This window comes from Euprymna scolopes, chromosome 3, assembly GCF_053919585.1.
Source record: "Euprymna scolopes isolate OS-2025 chromosome 3, ASM5391958v1, whole genome shotgun sequence".
Classification (NCBI taxonomy): Eukaryota; Metazoa; Mollusca; class Cephalopoda; order Sepiida; family Sepiolidae; genus Euprymna; species Euprymna scolopes.
The window spans coordinates 194,959,034-194,985,347 of record NC_136484.1 but is presented as its reverse complement, the minus strand read 5'-3'; the positions used below and the strand labels follow the sequence as shown (position 1 = coordinate 194,985,347).

The window sequence follows — 26,314 nt, the reverse complement described above, 5'->3', positions numbered from 1 at the left end:
TAACGGTTACTACATTGTCCAATTTCTACTGTACACTCTTTAACCCTTATCCTCGAGTGGCCTATGGGCCTTGATAAGTGGTGATGCCTATGTAAAAAAAAATAAAAAATGTTATAATGTAGTCTGTTATGTATGTAAGCAGTAATGTAAATTTAAGTAGCTCTTAACATCTCCTCCCACAGAAAGTCATTATATAAGATTCTTAGACGGATGCAGCAGATGTGTGCAGGGGGGAGGGGGCTATGTTCTAGCACACATGGTTTGGTAATAACTACTAGGTGGTAGGTAGTGGATGTCTGGATGAACACGAGGGAGAAGGCCGCACCCGAATTCAGTGAAACGTGCAAAGTAATACCTATTTATTTTTATTAGTATTACTACCAAGAACTTGTTAGTAGACTAAGTAAAGGCAGAAGGTAATGTATGCCTCAAATGTCGGCTGGAGCAAGAAGAATTTATTTATAGTATCCTACCTGAATGAAGGTTGATTAAAGAAGACTAAGAAATCTAACAGGAAAAATGGATTGAAAAGTTTGAGACAAACGATTTCATGGAGAACTTTCCAAGTTTATAAAAATCATGAGTGTTAATGAACAGTTATTTTTTTTTTAAAGATGGAGGTAGAAAAAAAAAAAAAGAAAGATGGGGTGAGGGGTGATAAATTAATCACTCACCAGGAAAGTAACTTTAAAAGACAGACTCACCTGAAAAAGAGAAAAAGTTTATTTATTTTACCAGAAAACAAGTAAAAAATAAAGTAAAATAAAAAAAAATTAAGTTTAATATGTTAGTCCTCAAAAAGTGCAACCAAGATAAATAAGGATTCCATCGAATAAAAGTAAAAGAAAAAAAAAAGACTGTTGAAAAAAGTTATTTAAAACTCTTCATCAGAAAGTTAATTAAAAATATAAATAAAAATACAAATGTGTTTAAAAGATTATATTAAGAGAGTGAGAGAAAGAGAGTGAGAGTCGATGACAAAATTATTCCTACACTTATAAATATTGAATATGTTGACCCAATTCTTACTCACACCATGCCAAACTTTATAGGTTATTAAGAAGAAAAAAAAACCAGTCAATTTTGTGACAGACTGGTTAAATTTAGTAACTATTAAAAGAAAATAAGTAAAATTAATAATGCTGTATGAAAAATTGAAGAATTTTCACATTATTAATCATCAATATTTCCATAACTTATCTGTATAGCTTGTTGCAATCACTATTTAATAAAATTTGAATAAGTCTTTCTTGAATTTTCTTCTATTCTTCAACAGTTATAAATTCTTGAAAGATTTTTTGGCAACATGATTTATTTACACTTGTAATATTTTCCATAGATTTTTAATATGATTAGAGTCAGCACTCATTAAAGATGATATCAGAATTGTAATCTTCCTCTGTATTCTAATAGTCATTAATTTAGACACACATGTCAAGTTCATTATCTTGCTGGAAAGTAAATCTACATAGATCAAGACTTTGCACGAATATTTGTAGATTTTTATTGAGAACTAGCAGGACCCGTGTATTGGCGTTTCCCGGTGGAAGTATACCCCCCCACCCCACCATTAGTGCTGTGTTTATTCTGTGCTTTCACCTAACATGTCAAATAAAAGTAGAGTAGTGCGGCCTATTAAATAGCAGCTGTTACCGTCTGCCTGTAATGTATAATGAAAATAAAAGAACAAACTAAAAATTAATTATAACCCAGTGCATTTATTCTGGAGGGAACATTGCATCACGAGGAAAAGAAACAACCAAAAAACACTGGTAGACCTGAACAATGATTCGCATAACCTTTCTTTCCTTTTAACTTTGTCATAATTTTTCCAGCGATTGCGATTATCATCAAGTACAGGCTTAATTTTCAGATAAGAAAAGAAATTTAAGGTAGTATTTTTAATGACTGCAATAATCGGGGATCAATTTGTAATGATATCGTTCTAATAAATGGAAGACACACTTTTTGCCACATCAGTTGTTAATGCTGCCCCTAGCCTTTAAATGTTTCCCTTTTCTGTTAAGGTGCATGTATACAATTTTTTTCAAGGTATTTTGGTAATGTGAAAGCTAAGCGTGTAATATGATAAGTGCTGTAGAAATTTGCAAAAAATTGAAAAGGAAAAATCTAAATGCTAGTGGCAGCATTAACAACAGGAGTGGTAAAAAAAAAAAAAAAAAAAAAAAAAAAAAAAATAGGTGTTCACTGTAGTAGAACTTTATAATTCCAAATTTAATACTGTAAGTGCGGATAATCGCCTGAAAAATTTACGAATAAGTGAAAGATAAAGTAAATGGTAGGGGCAGCATAGTTCAGGTCCACCAATTGTTTTGCTTTTTTAAAATTATTTTGTAATCTGAAAGTTGTGTTTTAAAGGTTCTAAAAGAGTAAACATGTCCAATAGATGACCCTAATTGGATTGCCAGACTAAATTTTTTAATCCAAATCTTTCAGAAAAAAACCCAAAAAATAGGCCAAATTGATAGCTATAGCCAAATTTTCACAAACAAAAAAGCCAAATTAAAAAAAAAAAGTGTGTGTATAAATATATAAACAATGTATTTTACACATTTTTTGTGTGCTTATGTAGATTAGTGAGGTTTTAAACTGATGCATCTTATATATATATATATATATATATATATATATATATATGAAGAGTTTAGCTTTCAAATAATCGCATCTTTTTCATTAGGATTTGTTAAAAAATAAAAAAAAAATGTTGCGGAAATAAAATTGTTGGCAAAAAAAATAAGTTTGTTCTATTTCATTAAAAAAACTTCCATATTTTTTTCTGGCATAAGAAAAAAATGTAAATATTTGGTCCAGAGTTAACATCTTCAGTGAGGCCATATTCTGTATATAGCATTAACAAAAGTGACGTTCAAGGTTAAAAAAGTTAAATTGGTTATTTCTCACCACCTTTCACATTCACCTTAATTTGACAACATGTATTGATTTCCGGGTAATCTGTAAACGAATAACATGTAAAATTGTCCCTGACAAATAGTCTTGCCACAAGCAAAACAACGGGTGCACATGTGTGTTGTTTGGCTGGCCGTTGGAAAGCATAATGTTATTACATAAAAACTATTTGTCAGCGACAATTGTACATGCGATATTCATTATAATACTGGAAAACCTATATATGTTGTCAAATCGCATGGAAAAAGATGAAATAACAAATAAACTTGCAGATTTTTTTTATTTTGTTGTTTTTAGGAGAAATCTTAATATAAAAGATGCAAATATTTGGGAGCTAAACTCTTCAATATATAAGTATATATATGTGTGAAATGCATCAGTTTGAAACATCACCAATCTACATGTAGTGTGTTCAATGGTAACAAAACTTGATCGCAAGGGTTGTGTAATTTTTTTGTTGTTTTGACAAAGACATCGACGACAGAGAAGAATCTTATAGCGGATAGTATGTTTTAAACTTTGTAAAAGAAAGCATGTAAACGGTTTATTTAACTTTCGTTTAATGATGAGCCAGTCACGGTCAGTGTAATCACAGAATCTGTGGAATGTGTAGAAGTTGTCCCAGTGACAACTGGTAGCAGTGGTAGGACTAAATATTTAGAGAGTAAAATAGGGACTCCTTCCTCTAAACAGGTTGCGATTTTGATGGTGTTGCTCGTAGGATGCAATGTAGCATTTTATTATCATGAGTGAATGTCTAAAATGGTGTTTGAAAGCTACATAAGATAGTAGCTATTAGCCTAGATGTATTAAATTTGTATGTGGCATCTGTTGTTGCAAACCTTGGTTCAGAGAGGAATTTCTCCAGTAATTTTATTATACATAGAGATTTAAAGAGTTAGGTCCAGCAACTCAGCCAGCTAGCTAGCCAGTTAGGTGGCTGAGCTAGCTAACTAAGGGTGTTGAAAGAGCCAGCCAACCAGCACAAGATGTTAAGCTAGTTAACCATAGATAGTTAGAGTTAGTTAATTAACAACCTTACTCAATTGTTCCACATCTACTAACTCAAAAACTCTCACAGAAAAAAAATATAAACTTTAAAAGCCAACAAATGCAAAATAATTTTGAAGATTCACAAGCAGGGAGAATCCACAGACATGGTTGATAAACAATTTCAATTGGTCAAAGATTGGTTGCAAAGAAAAACGAAATGCTTCCTTCATCAAACTCTTCAAAATCAGTCAAAAGAACACATCCTCTATAAACTTAGGTTTTTTTGGGGTTTTTTTTTTTATTAATTTTATTTATTACGGACCATTATCCTCATCTTTTTCTTTTAGTTGTTTCACGGCGTTTCGGCCAACTATTCCTCTGACCTTTTTCAGGTGGTAACCGCGACGGATAGGAACTTTGAATCATCCTGACTGCATCCACTTCAATTACTGCCTTCCGTAGTTGTCGTCTCATCACGTTTTGGCCTTTGGCTGGCTTTGGGTAGGATTGAAACTGCTATCTTCAGACAATTTTCACCTGGAACTGTAGAAGGCAGTAATTGCAGCGGATGCAGTCAGGAGGATTCCCATCCGTCGCGGTTACCACCTGACGAAGGTCAGAGGAATAGTTGGCCGAAACGCCATGAAACAACTAAAAGAAAAGGATGAGGATAATCGGACGGAAAAAAAAAAAACAAAAAAACCCAATACTCATCTCAATAATGAATTCCAATTAAATAATAAACTTAGGTGTGTTTATATGTACAGGATCCATGACTAAACTAATAGATCATTATGAATTTTGAAAGAACTGACTGCAAGAGGTCCAAATCCAGGCTACCTTTAGTTTCATATATATATATATATATATATATATATATATATATATAAGGAAATTCAGATGCCTCTTGAAAATTTTATTAGGTAGTAAGCTAAAAACAATATTGCAAATTTCAGTTTTTTGTGAAAATTTTAAAACAATATTTTCAGTTTTTGAGAAAATTTAAAAGCGGTTTTAGGGGACATAATATGGACAACTTCAGCGTTGAAAATTAAAATATTTCAGATTTGCATTGAATTTGATCCGTCATTAGACAGATATTTTATTATATATATATATATAAAAAATAAAATAAAAAAATGAAGGAAATTTGCAAGATGGCTAATCGAAGACACAAAGTATATATATTTCATTTTACTTTAAACAAATTTTAAACTGGTTTAATTGTTTGTTCTGCAACTTTGAGAGTTTTGCAAATAAGAAATTATGGACCAACCAAAAAAACGGCTGAAATAGTGTGAGAACATTGCAGCCACTCCTAAAACATTGTCTCTCTTAAATATGGTTGCACAAACATGAGGAAAGGTGGAAGCTGAAAGCTAAAAATTGTAATAAGAAGTTGCCCCCCCCCTCGACAATATTTATAGAGAAGCTGTACATTAGCAGGAGGAGGACGCAGCAGTATGGGCACAGAAACATTTGGTAAGGTAAGGTAGCAGCCAATTCGGGTACAACGTGTATTGGCAAAAGTCCAAGAGAAACCAAACCATCTTTGCATCAAATTGCAGCAGCAGCAGCAACATTCCAAAAGAAAACATAAGGAGGATGAGAAGGAAGAGGAGGAGGAGGATGCTTTACTAGATTATCTTTGTGTGGAAATGCAGATGCCTTTCGAGAGTTCGGAGTAAATATGAAATCTTATGAGTGTGTGAATGTGGAGGCGGTCGATGAGCGGGAGAGGGGGTATCAAGAGGCAACGTCATCATTGTGCTACTTTGCTTTTCTCACCTGTAACGAAATTCATGACGAATAAAACAAACAAAATGCACTCCCCTCCTTCCACAATATAAATACATGAAAGAAAAACGGAATTTTTCTGCAAAGTTAGCAATCTTATGGTCCATTACAAGAAAACTTAAAGACCTGACACAGAAGAATTTTAATTTTTTTATTATTTCAGACCAATCTTGCAAAAAGTAGGATCTTAGTTCAAAGCTCTCTCTCTCTCTCATATACATATATATATATATATATATATATATAAAATATAATTCCTTGCCATAATTGCCATCATAAATATGTTGGTGAAACTCAGCTTAATTAGAAAAAGGCTCAATGAACATAAGAGATATAAAAAATAGCAATTCTCTAAGTGCATTATTCTCTCATTCATTGCAGCATAATCACACCTTTGACTTTAAACAAGCAAAAGTAGTTAAATTTATTTCAAATAAACCGCGCCGGAGACTTCTTGAATCTGCGCTTATCGTAATTTCAAGCACTATTAAACAACGTGGAGGTTTCTATAACATAGCGCCATTAATAAGTAAACTTTTATTAAGAGAACATTATTTACACAGACACAGGTTAACTTTCTCACACCATTCAAACACCCCCTGTAATAATTAAGACATAATCTCAATCAATAAATTACATAAAAAACACTCATTTCATTTCTGTTACAAACTTATATTTGAATTTCAACAGATATATCTTTTTTCCCAATAAGAATATAAACTTGCGTTCATAGTTTTAAAATTACATTAACGACTATATGACGTCACGAAAATTTCTTCTCTTTAACAGCGCCAGCCCTCCCCCCTCCTTTTCCGTTTCTCTGAAATAGAAACGCGTCACACTGTGCACATGAAACATTTTCAAATATTATGTACTGGTATTTTTTGTTTCTTAATCTCATTCATCCAGAGGAAGTCTCGAAATAAAGACGAAACGTTGATGAACACATAATACGGTTTGTCCCTTTTTATTTTCTCTCTCTCTCTATATATATATATATATATATATATATATATATATATATATATATATAATAATGATAAGGCTGAATGTGTGCGTGTCTACGAATTGGCTCCTATATGATTTACTATTATACTAAACAATGATAGAAAGATATCAAGCAGCAAAAAAGGATAGGCTACATTCTGAACAGAGGTGGTTTATTAAAATTGTGGGATCTACGTACACACCTGGTCCCCTAAGAATGGAAATAAACTAAAAATAAAAACTTTAAGTGTTTTTGATATGTTTCAGCTTGAACAGGGATGGTATAATAAAATTGTGGGGTCTGTGTTTGCAGCTGGCCACCATAGAATGACTTGATATCTATCTGCGTGAGTATACTTTGATAATTATGTTTCAGTTTGAAGAAATATAGTGTAATAAAATTATAGGGTCTGTGTTCGCGCCTGACTTCAATAGAATGGAAATAGGTCAAGTTTAACAAGGTTTTTTAATACAGATCCACAAAAGAATATTGGGATGAGCAGGTTTCAGTTTGAACAGATGTGGTATAATAAAATTATGGGGTCCAACTTTCATTGAATGGTTTTTAATTTTTTTACTAAAATACAGTTTAAGAAAAATAAGTTGCTTGTAATGATGAAACTAATTTAGGTGACCAAAATAGGATTTGTTCAATATTTAAATTTATAAAATGGAAAGGTTAAACTAGTTGATATTCTGTCTTTGTGTTTTTGTTCCCTTTAAGTCACTGATTTTTTTTTTTTTTTTTTTTTTTAAATCAAAGTTATTTAAAGACGTTTAGTTTAACTCTTCCATTTTTTATCATAAATTATTAAAATATTGGTCAAATCCTATTTCAATCACCTAAATTGATTTCGCCAATACTCCCCAACAAATTATTTTACTTAAACTATATTTTAGGAAAAAAACATTTATATTTTAGATGGCTATTCATTTATTATTATTAAATAAATCAAAGAATTAAATAATGAGGTAAATAAAGTATGCCAAAATAAAACACAGTTAATTTGATTTAATTACTACCTAATTAAATATCTCTAATCACATACTGGACATTCTTGAAGTAAATATTGAAAATTGATACATAAAATATAACATTTAATGCAGATACATGAAATAAATATAATTATATATATATATATTCATATAACAGATAATATAAGAATTCATTTGAATATAAACGTAAATTTGAATAGAAAAGGTATAATGGTCCATGGTACTATACCAGAAAATCTTAAGTGTAAATAGAAAAGTCATAATAAAAAATGTGTGATGTTGAAGAAAAGGAACATTTTTTTTATGGCTTCAATTTTTTGATGCAATGTGAAATGCAATAAAAAATGTGGACATTTTTTATAGGTTTGCTAATTATGTAGTTTCAGCACATTTTTTATAGGTTTGCTAATTATGTAGTTTCAGCACATTTTTTTATAGGTTTGCTAATTCGGTAATTTCAGCACATTTTTTATAGGTTTGCTAATTAGGTAGTTTCAGCACATTTTTTTATAGGTTTGCTAATTAGGTAGTTTCAGCACATTTTTTATAGGTTTGCTAATTAGGTAGTTTCAGCACATTTTTTATAGGTTTGCTAATTATGTAGTTTCAGCACATTTTTTATAGGTTTACTAATTATGTAGTTTCAGCACATTTTTTTATAGGTTTGCTAATTAGGTAGTTTCAGCACATTTTTTAAAGGTTTACTAATTAGGTAGTTTCAGCACATTTTTTATAGGTTTGCTAATTAGGTAGTTTCAGCACATTTTTTATAGGTTTGCTAATTAGGTAGTTTCAGCACATTTTTTATAGGTTTGCTAATTAGGTAGTTTCAGCACATTTTTTATAGGTTTGCTAATTATGCAGTTTCAGCACATTTTTTATAGGCTTGCTAATTAGGTAGTTTCAGCACATTTTTTATAGGTTTGCTAATTAGGTAGTTTCAGCACATTTTTTTTTATAGGTTTGCTAATTTGGTAGTTTCAGCACATTTTTTTTTATAGGTTTGCTAATTTGGTAGTTTCAACACATTTTTTTATAGGTTTGCTAATTTGGTAGTTTCAGCACATTTTTTATAGGTTTACTAATTAGGTAGTTTCAGCACATTTTTTATAGGTTTGCTAATTAGGTAGTTTCAGCACATTTTTTATAGGTTTGCTAATTATGCAGTTTCAGCACATTTTTTAAAGGTTTACTAATTAGATAGTTTCAGCATATTTTTTAAAGGTTTACTAATTAGGTAGTTTCAGCAAATTTTTTATAGGTTTGCTAATTATGTAGTTTCAGCATATTTTTTATAGGTTTGCTAATTAGGTAATTTCAGCACATTTATTATAGGTTTGCTAATTATGTAGTTTCAGCACATTTTTTATAGGTTTGCTAATTATGTAGTTTCAGCACATTTTTTTATAGGTTTGCTAATTAGGTAGTTTCAGCACATTTTTTATAGGTTTGCTAATTAGGTAGTTTCAGCACATTTTTTATAGGTTTGCTAATTAGGTAGTTTCAGCACATTTTTTATAGGTTTACTAATTAGGTAGTTTCAGCACATTTTTTATAGGTTTGCTAATTATGTAGTTTCAGCATATTTTTTATAGGTTTGCTAATTATGTAGTTTCAGCACATTTTTTATAGGTTTGCTAATTATGTAGTTTCAGCACATTTTTTTATAGGTTTGCTAATTAGGTAGTTTCAGCACATTTTTTATAGGTTTGCTAATTAGGTAGTTTCAGCACATTTTTTATAGGTTTGCTAATTAGGTAGTTTCAGCACATTTTTTATAGGTTTGCTAATTAGGTAGTTTCAGCACATTTTGTTTTATAGGTTTGCTAATTTGGTAGTTTCAGCACATTTTTTCTTATAGGTTTGCTAATTTGGTAGTTTCAGCACATTTTTGTATAGGTTTGCTAATTAGGTAGTTTCAGCACATTTTTTATAGGTTTACTAATTAGGTAGTTTCAGCACATTTTTTATAGGTTTGCTAATTAGGTAGTTTCAGCACATTTTTTATAGGTTTGCTAATTAGGTAGTTTCAGCACATTTTTTATAGGTTTGCTAATTATGTAGTTTCAGCACATTTTTTATAGGTTTACTAATTATGTAGTTTCAGCACATTTTTTATAGGTTTGCTAATTATGTAGTTTCAGCACATTTTTTATAGGTTTACTAATTATGTAGTTTCAGCACATTTTTTTATAGGTTTGCTAATTAGGTAGTTTCTGCACATTTATGGAGCTACATGACACTCCGAGCACAACACAATTTATGGATAGAAACATTTGATGAATGAATAATTTCACAGAATGGACCTGTCAACCTCATTTGTGCAATTTAACCCCATTAGATTTTTTTTGGAGGATACCTAAAATACCATATCTACACTGATAAACTAGACAATAGATCATTTGAATGACTACATTCAATGTATTATTCCTGAAATACAGCTTAATTCATAGAGTTGATGAAAATTAGTCCTGCAGATTACACCATACACACGAGCCGCAGGATTTAAAGAATATTGAATTGTATTAAAAAAAGAAAGTGTTTTCAAAACTGTCCTTGGTCATTTGACTTGGAGCAAAGTGTAGTATATGTTGTAATACCACACTTTATCTTTATTAAAAGTATGAGTTATAAAAATATTTGAAAATAAAATTTTGCTTGTATGATTTTGCATTAAAACATGGCCCCAGTCTAGAAGAATTTCTCCAGCACTGCCCACAAACAGGAGAGATTAGCGCCCTAAATTTTCAATTACATTGGTTTTTAATGTAGGGAAAATCCTGTTTCCCACAAAATGTTTTGTAAGTGATATAGGGAGCTTGTTCCTTTCAAAATGGAATATTGTCGACTAGAACAGCAGAGTTTTCTTTATTTAAAAAGAATTATCTTCTTTCCAGCTGACTACAATATGGTCATCTTCAAGTCCAATGTAAATAAGTTCTTGATGAGGCGTTCCCCTTAAGTAATCCAATTTATGAAATTTCCATTACTAACGATTATTACATTATTGTCCCATTAACTACTGTACACTTTAACCCTTATCCTCGAGTTGCCCCTGGACCTTGATAAGTGGTAACTCCTACGGTGAAAAAAAAATAAAATGTCTGCCTTAAAAATTTTGGTTTAGTTTTATTAAAAAGTTTTGTAAATATGTTTATAAAAACACCCACTACATAAAAATAAATCAAAAATACGAACAAGACAGTTATTTTATATTTGTTTACAGAAACAATGCACATATGCAAAAGGTCAAATTTAAACTGGTGTTGCCCGAAATCTGTGTTCCTTCGGCTCCTGTCGGTTAGGGTCCTTATTTCCTTCTTGGTCCAAAAAAATACTATTTTTATGCTATTTAACAGTTATTTTACTTTTAGATTTACTATCAGTAATTGAAGCTACTGATGATTACAAATTTGCCGTCCATTTGAAAAATAGCCATACTCTGATAAAGTTATTTAAAGAAAAAAAAAAAAATGCAAAACCAAGTTTTTTTTTTTAATAGAAAAAAAAAGCAATATGGAAGAAAAAAAATGAGTTAGTAAGAATTATATATCAATTTGTCAGATGCATTGCTTTATGAATCTAATATTGAAAATCTGAAAGATTTAATTTTATATAGAAGACATAAAATAAGCATATTAAAACGTTACCAACATTCTCTAGAGCTTTCTATGAAATGATTTCTTTGATTTTAACACGCATTTATTTTGTCTATTTATATTAGCAGGGCTGCTTGGTATTGCTCATGTATTATATAAACAATGAATACAATAGAGAATTTAGAAAAATTAATCACCTATCATTGAAAACACCTAACTTTAATGTAAAAAAAAAAAAAAAAAAATCAAGACATAAGAGTACCATTGTATATTTATAAGGAGAAGATTACATTTTGTTTACATTCAATTAATATAATGTACACATACACAAGAGTATTCTGTAGTGCTTTTGTAAAATTAGAAAACATTGCCAAGGCTGCTGCAAAGACGGTGAGCTCTCTTTACTGTGCTAGAATATTATTCATACCCGACAGTATCCTGTATCGCTACAAAGCCATCATTCGGCCATGCATGGAGTATCATTGTCACATCTAGGCTGGTGTATCAATCTCTCAATAGTCTTTTTAGACAAGGTCCAAAAAAGAGAATCCAACAGGTCCTGCACTCTCACCCAAACGTCAACCCCTGTCCCATCGCCACAATGTTGTATCCTTGTATTTGTTTTATAAGTATTTTAATGGAATGTGCGTTAACAAACTCATAGCATTTGTGCCGCCTCGACAAATATCTCTGACTAACCCGACAAGCAGCAAAATCCCACCCCTTCACTGTAGATGTTCCCAGATATCAGAAAGCCTTCTACTCTAATATGCTAGACTTTGAAAGATCTTCCTGGTCTCCTGCTTCCCTGACTCTACAGACACGCAGAAATTTAAATGTAATGTGAATAGACATTTCGCTGCTAAACTCCCTACATACTTCCTGTAGATATGGCTCTAAATAGTAACCTCTTAAATCCAAGTGGCAAGATGCTTTTTTTGGTTGAAAAAGAGTAAAAACAATCAACTACAAAGAAACGGTTTTGCATTATCAGTTGTTACCTTGGATTGCCTCGTAGGGCTGCGTGATGGAGAGCGTTGAAGCCATTGTTATTGGTGATGGAAATGTCAGCTCCGTGTTCAAGTAATAACGTGATCATATCGTCTCGTTTCTTGCTGATGGCATCATGAAGTGCAGAATCACCTTCGGAATCCTGTAACAAAGAATAAGTCAAGATTTCATTTAAATGCACCAGAAAAATTAACAAATGGCTGAGAATTAGCACGACAGCAACACGTCAGAAGTTTCAAGTTCAATCACAATGATGAAGGAAATAAAAAACAATAACTGATCTTCAATATCTAAAAGACATGCAACACAGAATTGAGTGGTACATGGCTAAAAATCTAAAATTGACATGAATTTTGGAAATTAGGGGTTGGGGTGGTGGGTCATGTCTTTCTCTCCTCTCACACAATGTTCACCTTGTGCTCCTCCTTCATGTGAAATTTAATCTACACTGATCCATCGTTGGGCCACTCTACCTTTTTAGGATGTTTAGACAAAGTATTTTTCTATAGGAGATAAATTCTGAGGTTTTTTTTGTTTTTTTTTTTTTTTAGGGGGGGGGGGGTGCTGAAAAGAAAGTAAAAAAAAAAAAAAAAAAAAAAAAAAAATTTTTTAATCCTACCTTTTTATCCTTAGTCTGAGTGGCAAAGCTCCTCCCCCATTCCCAGAAACGCCTAAAAATCACATATAATCACCTCAAAAAGTAAACCCTGCATCTTTAGAAGTGCATGAAATTTATCCCCCATAGAAAATAAAGTTAATTGCCGTAAAAACATTAGAACTGCCCGGAAATGAAGTTTGTTTTATGTTAAATTCATATGCAAAATTGATCCAGTCGTTCTAAATTCTAAAATAATTGTTTTTCCCATTCTTTCCAGCAAGTTTTTAGGTTTTTCACACATAATTGCAAAAATAAATCAAAAATAAAATGAAATAAAAAGTAGAATCTCATTCAAAAGTGTTTATCTAGAATATGTTTTTTTATACTGAAAGTATTAGTGTTTTAATTATATTTTAGCTTGGAAATTTGTTAAATTTATTTGTGCCTCTTGTGTAAAGAAAACATTCAAGAGGTTTTTAGCATAATAAAATTATGTTTGTAAGAAGAAGAAAAACAGGAAAAGAAAGAAAAATGCGAAGAAAGAGAAATAAAATTAAGTAAAATGATAAAAACTTGAGCAGAAATCATTTAAAAAAAAAAAAAAAAAAAAATGAAAGCGGAATTCAGCTAAAAAGTGAAGAACTTGCATACGTGATGTAATTTTTTAAACTTTTTTTTCACCCCACCCCCAAAGCATATTGTCATTTGTATGTAAGGGGCTACTATTTGGGGTAGTGTCTAACAAGGGACTGTGGGGAGTTGAACTGTAAGATATCTGCTTTTTCATTCTTATCTAAGACTAGATAGTTTTGTTTGTTTTTTTTAGGGGAGGGGGAACTTGTTGCTTAGATGTAAAGTTACAATAAGTTCAAGGTAAGCACTTTTAAAAGGTGAACTTGTCACTCGAATTTAGGGTTAGTTGTAAGGTAATTATTTTTAATACTAAATTTTCAGCTTGACAAAATCTCAATATTTGGAGGGATAACTGCTACAATATGGCTAGAAAATTAGGTTATTTTACATTAAATTTATATGCAAAACCGTTCCCCTATTGTAAATTATTTTTATTTATTTATTACAAGATTGTTAGGATGTTCACATGTAATAGTTTAAAAAAATAAAATCTTTATTATTTAGCTTTTAGTTATTTCTGACTAGAATTAAAGTTGAGAATATTTGAAAACCAGTTTTTCTTGAATAATATTTTATAAAAGAACCACAAATCGCATTAAATTTCAAAAACAATTTTTCTTTAAGCATGTAAATGAATTAGGAGCTGCTGCTGATGATGAATTATCAACATTAAGTTTTAAATAAATACAATAATTTATTAGGATAAGTTATTTAAAAAGCGATACTACGAAAAAAACAAAACATTACAACTAGTTAGGGTACAAAATTTTTTTTAAAAATTGCTCAGTATTTATGTTGATATCTTATATGGCGAAAATGATTGAAAGTAATGTTTCGCCAGATAAATTTCCAAATTTCCTATCAAAATTCCTCATAGGGGTGTGATACAGAGAATTTAAGCATGGGAGTGGATATCTGACATAAAATGACGGTTTAATATCATTAACATTTTAATACTAATTTGCTGAAAACTCATGTACGGCACAATCACGTTCACACACCGGTTCTTGCCAGATCACCAAAGTTGAGCAATGTTGAGCCTGGTTAGTACCAGATGGGTGACCATTTGGGAAGGCTAGGTGCTGTATATACCTTCTGGGAAGGTTGGGCGTGGGGCCAGCAGCCTCACCCTGTAAAAAGAACTCAGTCACTACAAAAGCATCTACAAAAGTTGTAGATGGTCTATGCCCCCCCCCCTCCCCAGGGGCTCAAGGCTATGGATGGATTGCTGAAAACTCATATATATAATGTACATTATTACTTTATGCATTTCCTAACAAAATGGTATTTTGAGGATTTAAAGTATTTTCGTTCTTAAAGTGACTATTTTAGTAGAACTACCTTGAAATCTGATTATCCGACATATTTAATGGTGGATAGGTATTGTTACGTGAAAGAAACTTATACAATTGTTATCCTTGGTTTTAATAAGTTTTTTTTATTATTAATATTCAAAAACAAAGATGGTGTTCTTATTAATTATTTAGTGTCGTAGTGCACCATTGTCCATTCTAGGACAAAAGTAAATACCTACGTCTTTTCTTACTCTTGCAGAACTGCTTCTGTCCCTCCCAATCCTATTGAACCATCAATTCCTTTTATTTGTCAGTTTACATCACAATCATTTTGCAAGTTTAACTGCACTTTTCATCGACAAAGGATCTTTATTGCTTTCAATTATTTGAGTGATTTACAATTTTGACATTTCCATGGATTACTTCCCCCACCATATTTGTGTCCGTAAAAATTGCATTCATTATTTTTTTTTTTTACATATTTTTTTTCTTGACCCCTAATTATCTCAGAATTTATAGTATTGATTTTTACTTTCAACAGCAGTCCATTTTATGACTGATTTTATTTGTTCCCCTCCCCCTCATAATGCCACATTAATGAAAACAAGGAAGGAGGAGGAGGAGGAGAAACCCTAAAAGTTGGCTCAAGATCAAAGCATCAAGAATGCTGATACCGAGGAGTTGCCATAGTGACTCTAGCAAAGCATCTGCCACGTAAATAAAAGAGAAACTTGCAGATGCTCCCAACTACAGATGGTTAAATAAGCACAAACCTATATCCCTCCCCTCATTAATATATATATATTTTTTTTAATTAAACACACACAGTTGTGAACCTGCTAATATCTTTACTTTCTACAAACATTATTTGTGGTAACCAGCAGTACCGACTTGCACCCTCTCCTTCCAATTCAACCCTCACCCAAAACCAATTCAACCCTCACCCCCACCCAAAACCAATTCAATCCCCATCCCCACCCAAAACCAATTCAATCCTCACCCCCACCCAAAACAAAAGGGTGCATCAAACATGATACTTGCACCCCACAAATCAGGCCCACATTTTCTGTATTACATAGCCTGAAACCCACCACCCTAACATCTTCAGCTAAAAGACAAAAATACACATTCAGGTTTTGGTATTTGTGTGATGTACTATCAGTTTTTATCATCAAAGTACTTAGAAATTTGCTTTTTTTTTTTTTTTCTTCATTCCAAAATATCTCCAAGTTTTAGTAAGCATAACCCCAGCCAAATATGCAACTAATTTGATAGAAATTTTTTTTATTTTTTAGATGAATTCTCACATTTAGTAGGTTTTTTTTTTTTTTTTTTCAATAGCACTGAAACTTCAATAAATCATAATATTGGACAGAGAGTCAAGTTTAATGAAAAGCTGTGTGTTTACTGTGACAATATTCTGAATATGTGGTTACAATTTAGGTTAGACTAACCAGAGTCTTTTTTTTTTTTTTAATCCTTTTCATCCCAAACAAGACATTGCAATTTGGAACACAGGATTACTATTTGGGATCTTGTCTAAAAGCAGACTATGGGGAGTTGAACAGTGAGATGTTTGTTCACATTACATTTAAACTTCTGCAGGTTAGTACAATCAAGGAAACAGTCTAGCAGTCCAAGAGACAAAACTTGGAAAGTAAAAAGCTTTTTACGATATTTAAAAAAAATCTCGATAATCTAAAATGAGTTTAAAATCGCATGATTTTGGTCTGTCAGACTTGATTTTGAAATAAACATGACAGACCGATGAACACAAGTTTGAAATGGGATTTTCATCATTACATACTCTTTTTTTCTCTGAAATCGAAACAGTTTTGAGACAGTGCTATTAATACAAAATGACCATAACCAATATAGAAAAAAAAAAAAATGGAAGGTCATTCAGATTTTAAAATCAATTTATATTAACATTAGTAAGCGGAATATTATACAAGTTTTAATGACCTTTTTTTTTATTATTAGAATAAGTAATGATAAATCTTGAAATTTATTTGTTCATATTTTAGCATAGAATATATAAAAACAAGGGAACCAAAATTTTAGCATAGAATATATAAAAACAAGGGAACCAAAATTTTAGCATAGAATATATAAAAACAAGGGAACCAAAATGGCATCATGTTGTAGAAAGTTTAATTCAATTTGAGAGTCAAATAGTTAAGATTTTTTTTATTTCAACAGTACAATATTCAAGATATTTACCTGGACCTGTAATGAAATCAACATCTTATGCATTATCACACACTTACAAATGCCTATCACATGCAAATGAGGAGGGGGGGGGCATCTGACAGTAGAGTATGAGGATCGATTTCATCTCACACCCACAGGTAATGCCAGATCAAAGTTTTTCACTATCCAGAATGCCCCCCCACTTTTTTTTTTTGGGGGGGGGGGGTCAGAGAGGAATTGGATTCCCCACTATAAACGGAGGCAAGTAAATATACTTAAATGTCTTGAAGAAAAAACTATTTGCAAGGCAAAAAGTCAGAAATCAAAATTCACTGCATAAAAAGTATACCAATCTTTACATCAATTACTTTTTTGAAGACTGGAAATATTCTCAGGTCAAATCAAAATAAAGATTCCAAATGAGTAATGTTTGAAATTCTTGATCGTATCAAACATCCAACTTTGTTAATTTAAAGATTTTAAATTTTTAACTGGTTGGATCTTACAGTTTTATTTCTTTTTCATTAGTTTTTGTCAACAGATTAAAATCAATTCCCGAATATCACCATATTTTGTGGAGGAGAGATTAAAACCCCTATTTACTTGCTTTCTCCATAGGAGTTAAGTTAGAATTTTTTGTTGTTCCTTTACAAGTAAAGCATATTACTTGTAAAACAACAAACAACAGTGTGATGATAGGGGACAAATTTATAAAGGACAACCTGGGTTGGCTAACAACATGTTTGTTCACATTACATTTAAATTTCTGTATGTTGGTACGATTGGGGAAACAGGCTGGATACAAGTTAGTGCAGTCTGATGTTGGTACAACCAAAGAAAACAAGTTAGACAAATTGTTTTGTATTATATTCAGCTTCTCAAAAAAAAAGGTGGGGATACTTTAGATGGGACCAAAAATAAAAATTGCCAGTCAAGAATTTCCCCTCCTCTAACCAAGGACAGAACAGATACTACACTTATCGTAGTTGGAAAATCAAAGAATTTCAAATTTTTTCTATTTTATGTTGTCGGATAATAAAAATAATGCTCTTAAAAGAAACTCCCTTAAATGTTAGGTTTGAACTTGAAAAAAAAAAAATTTTTTTAGGGACATCAGTAATAAAAATTTTTATTTTTGTTTCTGGAAGGATCCGTGCTTATATAGTCACATCTAATAACGATTTTACTAACATGCAAACAAGTCTACTTACTGCTGGTAGTATTAATAATATTACTAATACAAATATTAACTCCTAAGAGGAAAGAGAATATACTGTAGATGCCGTATGTTGTGCATAAAGACAAGAATAGAAAATGTCAGGATTGTTGCTAAAAAAAGTTGGTTCTTGTCCAGAATTCCCCCTATACGAAAAGAAAAAAGAAAAAGATCTGTATGATGCATGCACCCATGGTGCAATAAAAATATTCTAAAAATCCTGTAAATTGATTAAGTAGTTTTATTTTTAAATAAGAAAATCAAATTTTATGAGTAACTAAAGAGCATCTGTCTTGTTCATCATTTTTAAAAATCTTTAAAAATAAAGCAAATGGGGGGGAGGGGGACATGTTCCGTTTGGACACACTTGCTATACTAAAGATATTAAGCACTTTCATCGATACTCCCCACAATTTCAAAAAATAAAAGAACAGATAAAAACACAAAAAAGTACACCCCCCCCCCTAGTATATGATACAATCTTCCCAGACATTTTGGCAGCTATTCTTCAGGAACACTTTTTATTGCCCATAAACTGCTTCTCACTCCCCCCCCCCAAAAAATAAATCAAAACAACTTTTCTTTCAATAAAAAGAACACGGAGTGCTCGTGCCACAGCGTTTGGACTCTAACATGAAACATGAAAGAGGGAAAGAAGGCAAAAACTATTTTGCTCACACGGCCACAAGTGCTTACAATGTCATGACATTGCAAAATAAGCTTTTTAAACAGTTTGATATGTGTGCGTGACTTGCGAAAAAAGTTACACTAAAAATGCTCCCCCCCACCTTCCAAAAAGCAGTCTAGTTGACCACCACAGAATTAATCTTTTTATCTAATTTTCACATATTATGCATCAGATGGTACTGATTTTGACCCGGTTAGATGCAGATTACAAAAGTTTTCAGGAGACATACAAACACCAAAAAACGACTTCCCTTTATATAAGAGAAGACTAGCATGAATACCTGGCGTTGCCCGGATGGACATGAAGTTCGGTTTGGACAGCTGCTATACTAAGGAAATTGAACACTTTCATCGATGCCCCCACAAAATAATGGAATTACCCCAAAAATAAGAACAACCTCTCCACCTGATATTTCGTCAGAAGGGATAAGAAGAGAAGTAGCTATTTGCCGGATCCACACCCACCCCAAAAAATATGAATCAAAACAACTTTTCAAATTTTCTTTCAATCAAAATAGCAGCAAATGCCAGTGCGACTGGAAAAAAATAAAAAAAGAGCCACAGCAGCTAGGTTTGAACCTGAAACGTGAAATATGAAAAGGAAAAAAAGTTACAGGGTAACGCTGTAGCTGTCATGGCAAAAATGACTTAGAACGTCATGACACTGCAAAATAACGTTTTTAAACACACTTTCAGTTTGCTATGCATGCTTGACTTGCAAAAATTGTGACGCTAAAAGTGACCCGCCCCCTCCTTGAAAGAAATGGTCAGTTAACCACCATAGAATCTTTTCTTCTAATTTTCACATCCTTTCAGATGGTACTGATTTCAACCTGAAAGTTTTTAGCGGACACACAAACACACAGACACTTGCGATTTAATAGACTAGCAGGGGTACCTGGCGTTGCCTGGGTGGAAAGTGGTGGTATACTAAAGATATTGAGCAACCCCTAGAAAAGAGAAATGTTTCAATCAAAATAGCAAATGCCCGTGTAACAGCAAAAATTAGTCGCAGTAGGCAGACAGGCTCGAACCTGTACTGCAAAAATGGAAAAGGATGTGAAAAAAAAAATGCATTAGCTGTCACGTCGACTTATGACGTCACAACACGTTGAAATAACATTTTATAAATGGACATTGAGATTGCTAGGTGCAGGACTTGCAAAAAAATGTTGATGCAACAAGTAAAAAGCGTCCCAGTTGACCAGCACAGAATTAATCCTTTTGGTCAATTTTTAGATATTTTTAGCAATACCGATGCATATGTGAAAAACTTTTGGCAGACCCACAAACACATATTTTTCCTTTTATATAATAGACTAACTTGGATATGCGGCGTTGTCCAGATGGAGGAAGGTGGTATACTAAGGATATTGAGCAACCCTCAGAAAAAAATAAATAAATCAATCAAAACAACTTTGGTTTCAATCAAAGTAGCAGTGAGTACCCGTGCAAGCGAGAAAAAAAAAAAAAAAAATTTCACCGCAGTAGGCAGGCTCGAACCTGCAACGCATAAAAAGGAGGTGAAAAAAAAATAACTCGCTCGCTGTCAAGGCAACTTATGACGTCACAACACGTTGAAATAACATTTTTTTCAAACGCACATTCAGATTGCCACGCATATGACTTGCAAAAATGTCAACGCAAGGATTCTTTTTGGCCAATTTGTAGATATTTTTCATCCAAGATATTAATCATTCCAACGATACAAATTTTGCCATGGTCCGATGTGTCTGTAAAAAGTTTTTGACAGACATACAAACACACATTATCACTTAAACCTAGCATGGATACCCGGCGTTGTCCTGGTGGACATGAAGTTCAGTTTGGACACAGCTGCTAATCTCATCATTACCTCTACAACAATTTCAAAAATCAAAGAACAGATAAAAAACATGAAAAAGAGTATGTGAAAACCTCCCCACTAGATATTCTGGCAGAAGGAATACAAAGATAAGGATATTGAACACTTTTTGATGACTATATACCAGTTTAAGCAAACTTCTTTAATACTGTCTCAGTCTAGAAAGATTTCTCTTACGATTTGTTGCAACGAAAACAAACTGAAATTAATTCAGTTTTAAAAATAAAGCAGAATTTGTTTTAACTGATATAACCATAATAAAAATTATTTAGTTATGACTAAATGTGTTAAATGAAAACAAATTAGGATGTCAAAAAATCACATTACGTAACCCTCGAAATAAAAATGTTTTAATTTTGTAAAAAAATTAAAAACGAATATTTCTTTACTTTATTTAAACGACTTAACTAAAGAAAAAACAAATGTCAATTAAAATTTGTTTATCACCAATAGATTAGAATTTTTGTTTCTTTTAAATAAAAAATTAACCTTGTTTCTTAAACCTCTGATCAAAAAAAAAAAAAAAAAGAATCGAAATAAGGAAATTCTTTGTTTTCATATAAAATTAAAAAATAACCCTGTTAAAAAAAAAATAAAAAATAAAAAATAGACCAACGTTACGTGTACGTCAAAACTAAAGCTTACAAGGTAACCTCCTAATTCACTAGCCCACAACACTGATTATGAAATAACGTTAGGAATTCTTTTATTTAAACCAATTCAAAAAATAATGCCCGACACATGAGCAGTCATTCAGAAAGAGACAATTATACTGACCCTCCTTTCGATAAAACTTTATTTCTATACAAAATAACTGACCATTTTTTCTAATTCTTACATATTATGTGGCCGACGGATCGCTCTTTCAGACAATCCGATGCGGCCGACAAGTTTTAGCGAGACATACAAATGCACAAACATACATACATACATACTAACAGACGTTTGAGATTTATATAATAGATGCTTACGAATTCCCACTGATCATTTAAAAATGATTTTCTTTATAAAAATAAAACTACTTTATCAATTTACATGATTTTTGGAATATAATATTTTTGTTTCATTATCGAGACATATATTAGATTTTTTTTTTTGTTTTTGTTTTTTTAATATGGGGGAGGGGGGGATTCTGGACAAGAATCCAAAAGTTTATTTGTTAAGGAATTCAATTTTGATGATAAACAATATGAAAATTATTCAAGCGTCACTTTTTATTTATTCCCATTTTCTATAAATATTTAAAGATTAAAGCAGAAAACTTAATTCCTATGTGCGCGTCATGATGACTGGTGACATGGCAGTGGGAAAAAGTAGCAAAACAGAAAACATTTTAAAGATTATGTCTGATAAGTTTAACATTATCTGCAGTATGTTTAATGTTAAAAAAAATTATCAATACCTGGTAATATAGAAAAGTAAAGATCTCAAAATTATCCATACATAAAGCTATTTTCTATCACACACACCCACCCACACAACGTGTATAAGTTAGTTGAAAAAAGATTGTAGATTCTACAAGAACAAATGTAAAATATTTTATCTAGAAACTATTAAACTGATGTACCTGGGTTTCATCTTTTTGACTTTGCTGATTTCTTCCACAAAACTGGAATGACCAGACCAATGAAACCCCAGTACACCTAATAAGCACTTAATGTATAGCTTGGTTTTGTTTTTTTTTGAATAAAAATACTAGTGTGTGTGTGTGTGTATATATATATATATATATATATATATATACTAGCATGGGTGTTTGGAGATGTATGCTGAGCAAAAAAAAAAAAAAAAAAAAAAAAGTCAATTTTTTTAAAACTTTGATCCCTTAATATTTATTGTTTGGGGCTCAAATCAAGTTATTAAGTTAGATCCATGTCCAAGGAATCTATATCTAAAATTTCAAGTGCTTAGACCCCAAATTGTCGGAGGAGTTTGGTAGAGTTCTCAAAGGTCAAATCGTTGAACTTTGACCCCTTAACAGCCAAATTTCTGGCCGAAAACTGATCACATAGATTTTCCCAAATCTCAGTACCCTGTATATCAAATTAGACTAAAAATTTACAGAGTTATTGCGTAGGGAAATGTACACACACACGTTCACTTTTCTAGATTATATATATATACATATATATATATATATATATATATATATATATATATATATATACACATACACACACACCCCTTTGTATTAAGCTGCTTTTTTTTTTTTTTTTTTTTTTTTTTACTATTACTATTCTTTGTGTGGCTATGTTTTAAATTTATTTCCAATATTAAGAACAGAAATGTTCATCGTGCTGATCCAGCAAAGATATATTACATTGTAAAATCAAAGGTTTGCCCAAAGCTTAGAAGAGTGGTTATTTCTACAATTTGTTTTTTCTCTTCGTATACAACTTGTTAGTCAAGTGGTTCAAGATGGGTAAGCATTAACGATTGCAGCCAGAGCAGAAATTGAGAAAAATATGCATTAAAAATGGTTTTATGTTGTTAACTATTAATGAGTTAAGATCCAGTATTACACAAGTTGAGTAAAACATTTCAAATGTATCAGCATTATGTGAATAATCAAGATTAAAACAAGATAGAAATCAAATTTGACCTGATGTCATGTTACTTTGATTATTCACCAAAATGTTGATACATTTCAAGTGTATTTTTCCCAAATTTACATGCGTAATATTAAATGGAAGGAAGTCCCTCTTCCAAGGCCAAAGTTATAATTCTGTAGGAGTTTCAATTTTCACTTGGTGGTATTCTTTGTTTACTTCCAGCCCTGTGAACTAAATAATAGCTTGCTCAGTAATATTATCCATGCAACATATAGCATCAACAACAAAAGCAGCTTATACATAACACTATACTGTTGAAAATAAATTTCCAAAACTAAAAACATTTTTTATTCAATGAACACTATAGATTATCTTTATCATCCAGTGGTACCTTTGGTTTTACAGAAATACTAGAAACTCAACTTGCAAGGTTAAAAATACCAAATATGACCATTTCATCAGCCAATATTATGACAGTGTAAATCAGTGGTAATTCTGTCTAGTGAATAAAAATAATTTTTGGTTTTAATTAAATGGAGGTCTGTTACACATTAAAAATATTTCACTGTGGAAGTTTTTTTTTTTTTTTTTTTTTTAAATTAAAAAAACAAAAAAATGAAGAAATTTTGCAAATATAAAAAAAAATAAAACAGTTTGTATTACTAAGTAAAATAATCAAAGTATTTGTTTATAATAAAAAGCATTTTATTTTTAGAAAAAATTTTAAATAAAATTAACAAAATAATCTTATTAAACTGTAAAATCTGATTAAAATTTTTTTTTTTTTTTGCTCAGTACAATTAAACCAAGTTATTCTAAAAACAAAATTTGAGACAAAAAAAATTTAACATCTAATAAAAATGTTGCATAAGAAATTTCTACATTTGCTTTAAAAATAATTTTTTATGAAAAATTTAATTTTCCATAAAAAAAGTTTTGGTAATTTTGAAAATAAACCATTATTTTGTAAGGAAACAATCAGTATGTTTAAATAAAATCTTTTAAAAAAATCTCAAAAGAAACCAACAAGATGAGAATTCATTTATTCACATAAAAAATTTCTAGGAAAAGACATTTTATAATTGTATTTTTTCATGAAATAATTTAAAACATATTAATCATGAGTAAGCAACTTTTGGGGGCAGGAGAAATGGAAAGCAAACTCTTTTAACAGAAATATTGAAGACCGAGATTGTAATTTATCATTATGCGATTATAGGTTATGCATAAAATAAGGACATTTTGCCCTAAAAAATTAAAATATGACATTTCTTGTGGATTTCTTATTTGATAGTTTGGTTAAGGAGTGGTGATAGTGTGTGTGTGGGGGGGTGGGGGGCTTATGAGGCCTATAAGAGACAAAAACTTTATGAATGGTAAAAAAGATTAAAGGAGAACAGATCTGCTAAAGATGGTTCCACATTTTGGAAAGAATTGGCGAAAGTAAATGGCCAACAATAAGAAATTAAATTCAGTAAGTTCTAAAGAAAACGTTCAATGGAAAAAGAGAGACTAACAGATGGTAACACCAACATCACTAAAAGAAAGAAAAGCTAAAAAGTAGCAGAAAGAGAAGAGAGAAAAAAAGAGAAGCAGTGAAAGTCCTAGACAGTAACAGCAGCATAAATATTTGGGATAGGGAGGGGAAAAAAGTGGGGGTACCTTCAAAAGTAAGTCTTAACATCAGTCTTGGAGTAGGAGGGTAGAGGGATGAATTGGATGGCCTGATGCCAAAGATTGGAAGTGGGAGTAAGATAAGGTTTTGAGTAAGCATTGGACTGAAAATAGGGAGAAAAAAAAAGTTTACAAAAAGGAAAAAAAATATGGGGAAAGTATGGTAGATATAGAATTACACACATACACATTCTTACAACTTTGGAAAATTTCTAAGTAAAGTAACAGTAGAAACTTGGTATTCAGCTGGGTGGACCCCCCCCCCCTCCTCTGTTCAGAGTCAAAGCCAACAGAAACTAGTCCATTTTTAAAAATGACCTCTTCCCTGTTTGCTGCGATATGTTGCTGGTCCTCACAGTTTAAGATCCATCCTCCCAGGCCTTACTTTATCTCTTTTAGAAGGGGTTAGCTTATTGCTAATTACCCGAGGTGTCTCTACCGGGGAGTGCCGACAGGGCTGCCCAGGTATTTTTTGCAAGCCAGAGTGCCTCTCCTCGAGGGGGGGAGAGGCGCTGGCTCTTCAATCTCACTTTGCAATCCTTATGCCACATTTTCTTGTCATGAAGGGAATTAACTATTTACTTTTTGTATGGTGCAAAAATAATGTTTTTATATACATAGTTGAACATCAAAAAATGACATTTTTGTACAACCTAATAATTACTGTCCGTATGGTGCAAAAAGTTGTTTTTATTCAGATTAAGCTGAATAAATTGAGCATGATTGGCAATGAAAATGAAGATTGAACATGCCAACACTTTTCATTTTTGTTCTTAGAAAATATTTAATAGATTCATTGGAAATACAAGACAATTTTTTTTCTTTTTACAAATTGCAACAACGTTGGCGAGAGGATTGTTAAAGGGGTTATGGATTTAGGCTAACGAGTTGAAATTATAAGTTTGAAAATCTGAATCCGGAATTATTTTTCATTTTTTTTTTTTTTTTTTTAAATATAATACAAAAAAATTTGTTTCTTTAAAAAAAAAAAAAAAAAAAAAAAAATTTGAATTGTCAAAAATTTGGAAGGATAGAAAAAAAAAAAAAAAAAAAAAAAATTCTGTTTTCCTTTTAAGATTTGCATTATAAATTCTTTTCTGACCAAAAGTAAACTTTTCTCAAAATATTAAATTCTTGTGGGAATTAACTGCATTGAATTTTCACAATGGTAATTTACATATTAAAATGATTTAATCAAAATGAACCACACACACAAACTCTTAAGACTTTAGAAAATTTCAAAGTAGTAAAGTAGCACATATTATTTAAATTCTCCCGACTACCGTTCTCA

General features: G+C 31.4%; 1 protein-coding gene across 4 annotated transcripts in view; it reads right to left on the bottom strand.

Annotated features, from left to right (window-relative positions):
* LOC145260540 (E3 ubiquitin-protein ligase MIB1-like) overlaps window positions 1-26,314 on the bottom strand; it is a 265,361-nt gene that overhangs the window by 150,436 nt on the left and 88,611 nt on the right. For all 4 annotated transcript variants that reach the window (XM_080118767.1, XM_080118757.1, XM_080118786.1 and 1 more), the window contains exon 13: window positions 12,302-12,453. In XM_080118767.1, coding sequence (XP_079974893.1) covers window positions 12,302-12,453 — 152 coding nt within the window. The remainder of the gene's footprint in view (window positions 1-12,301; window positions 12,454-26,314) is intronic.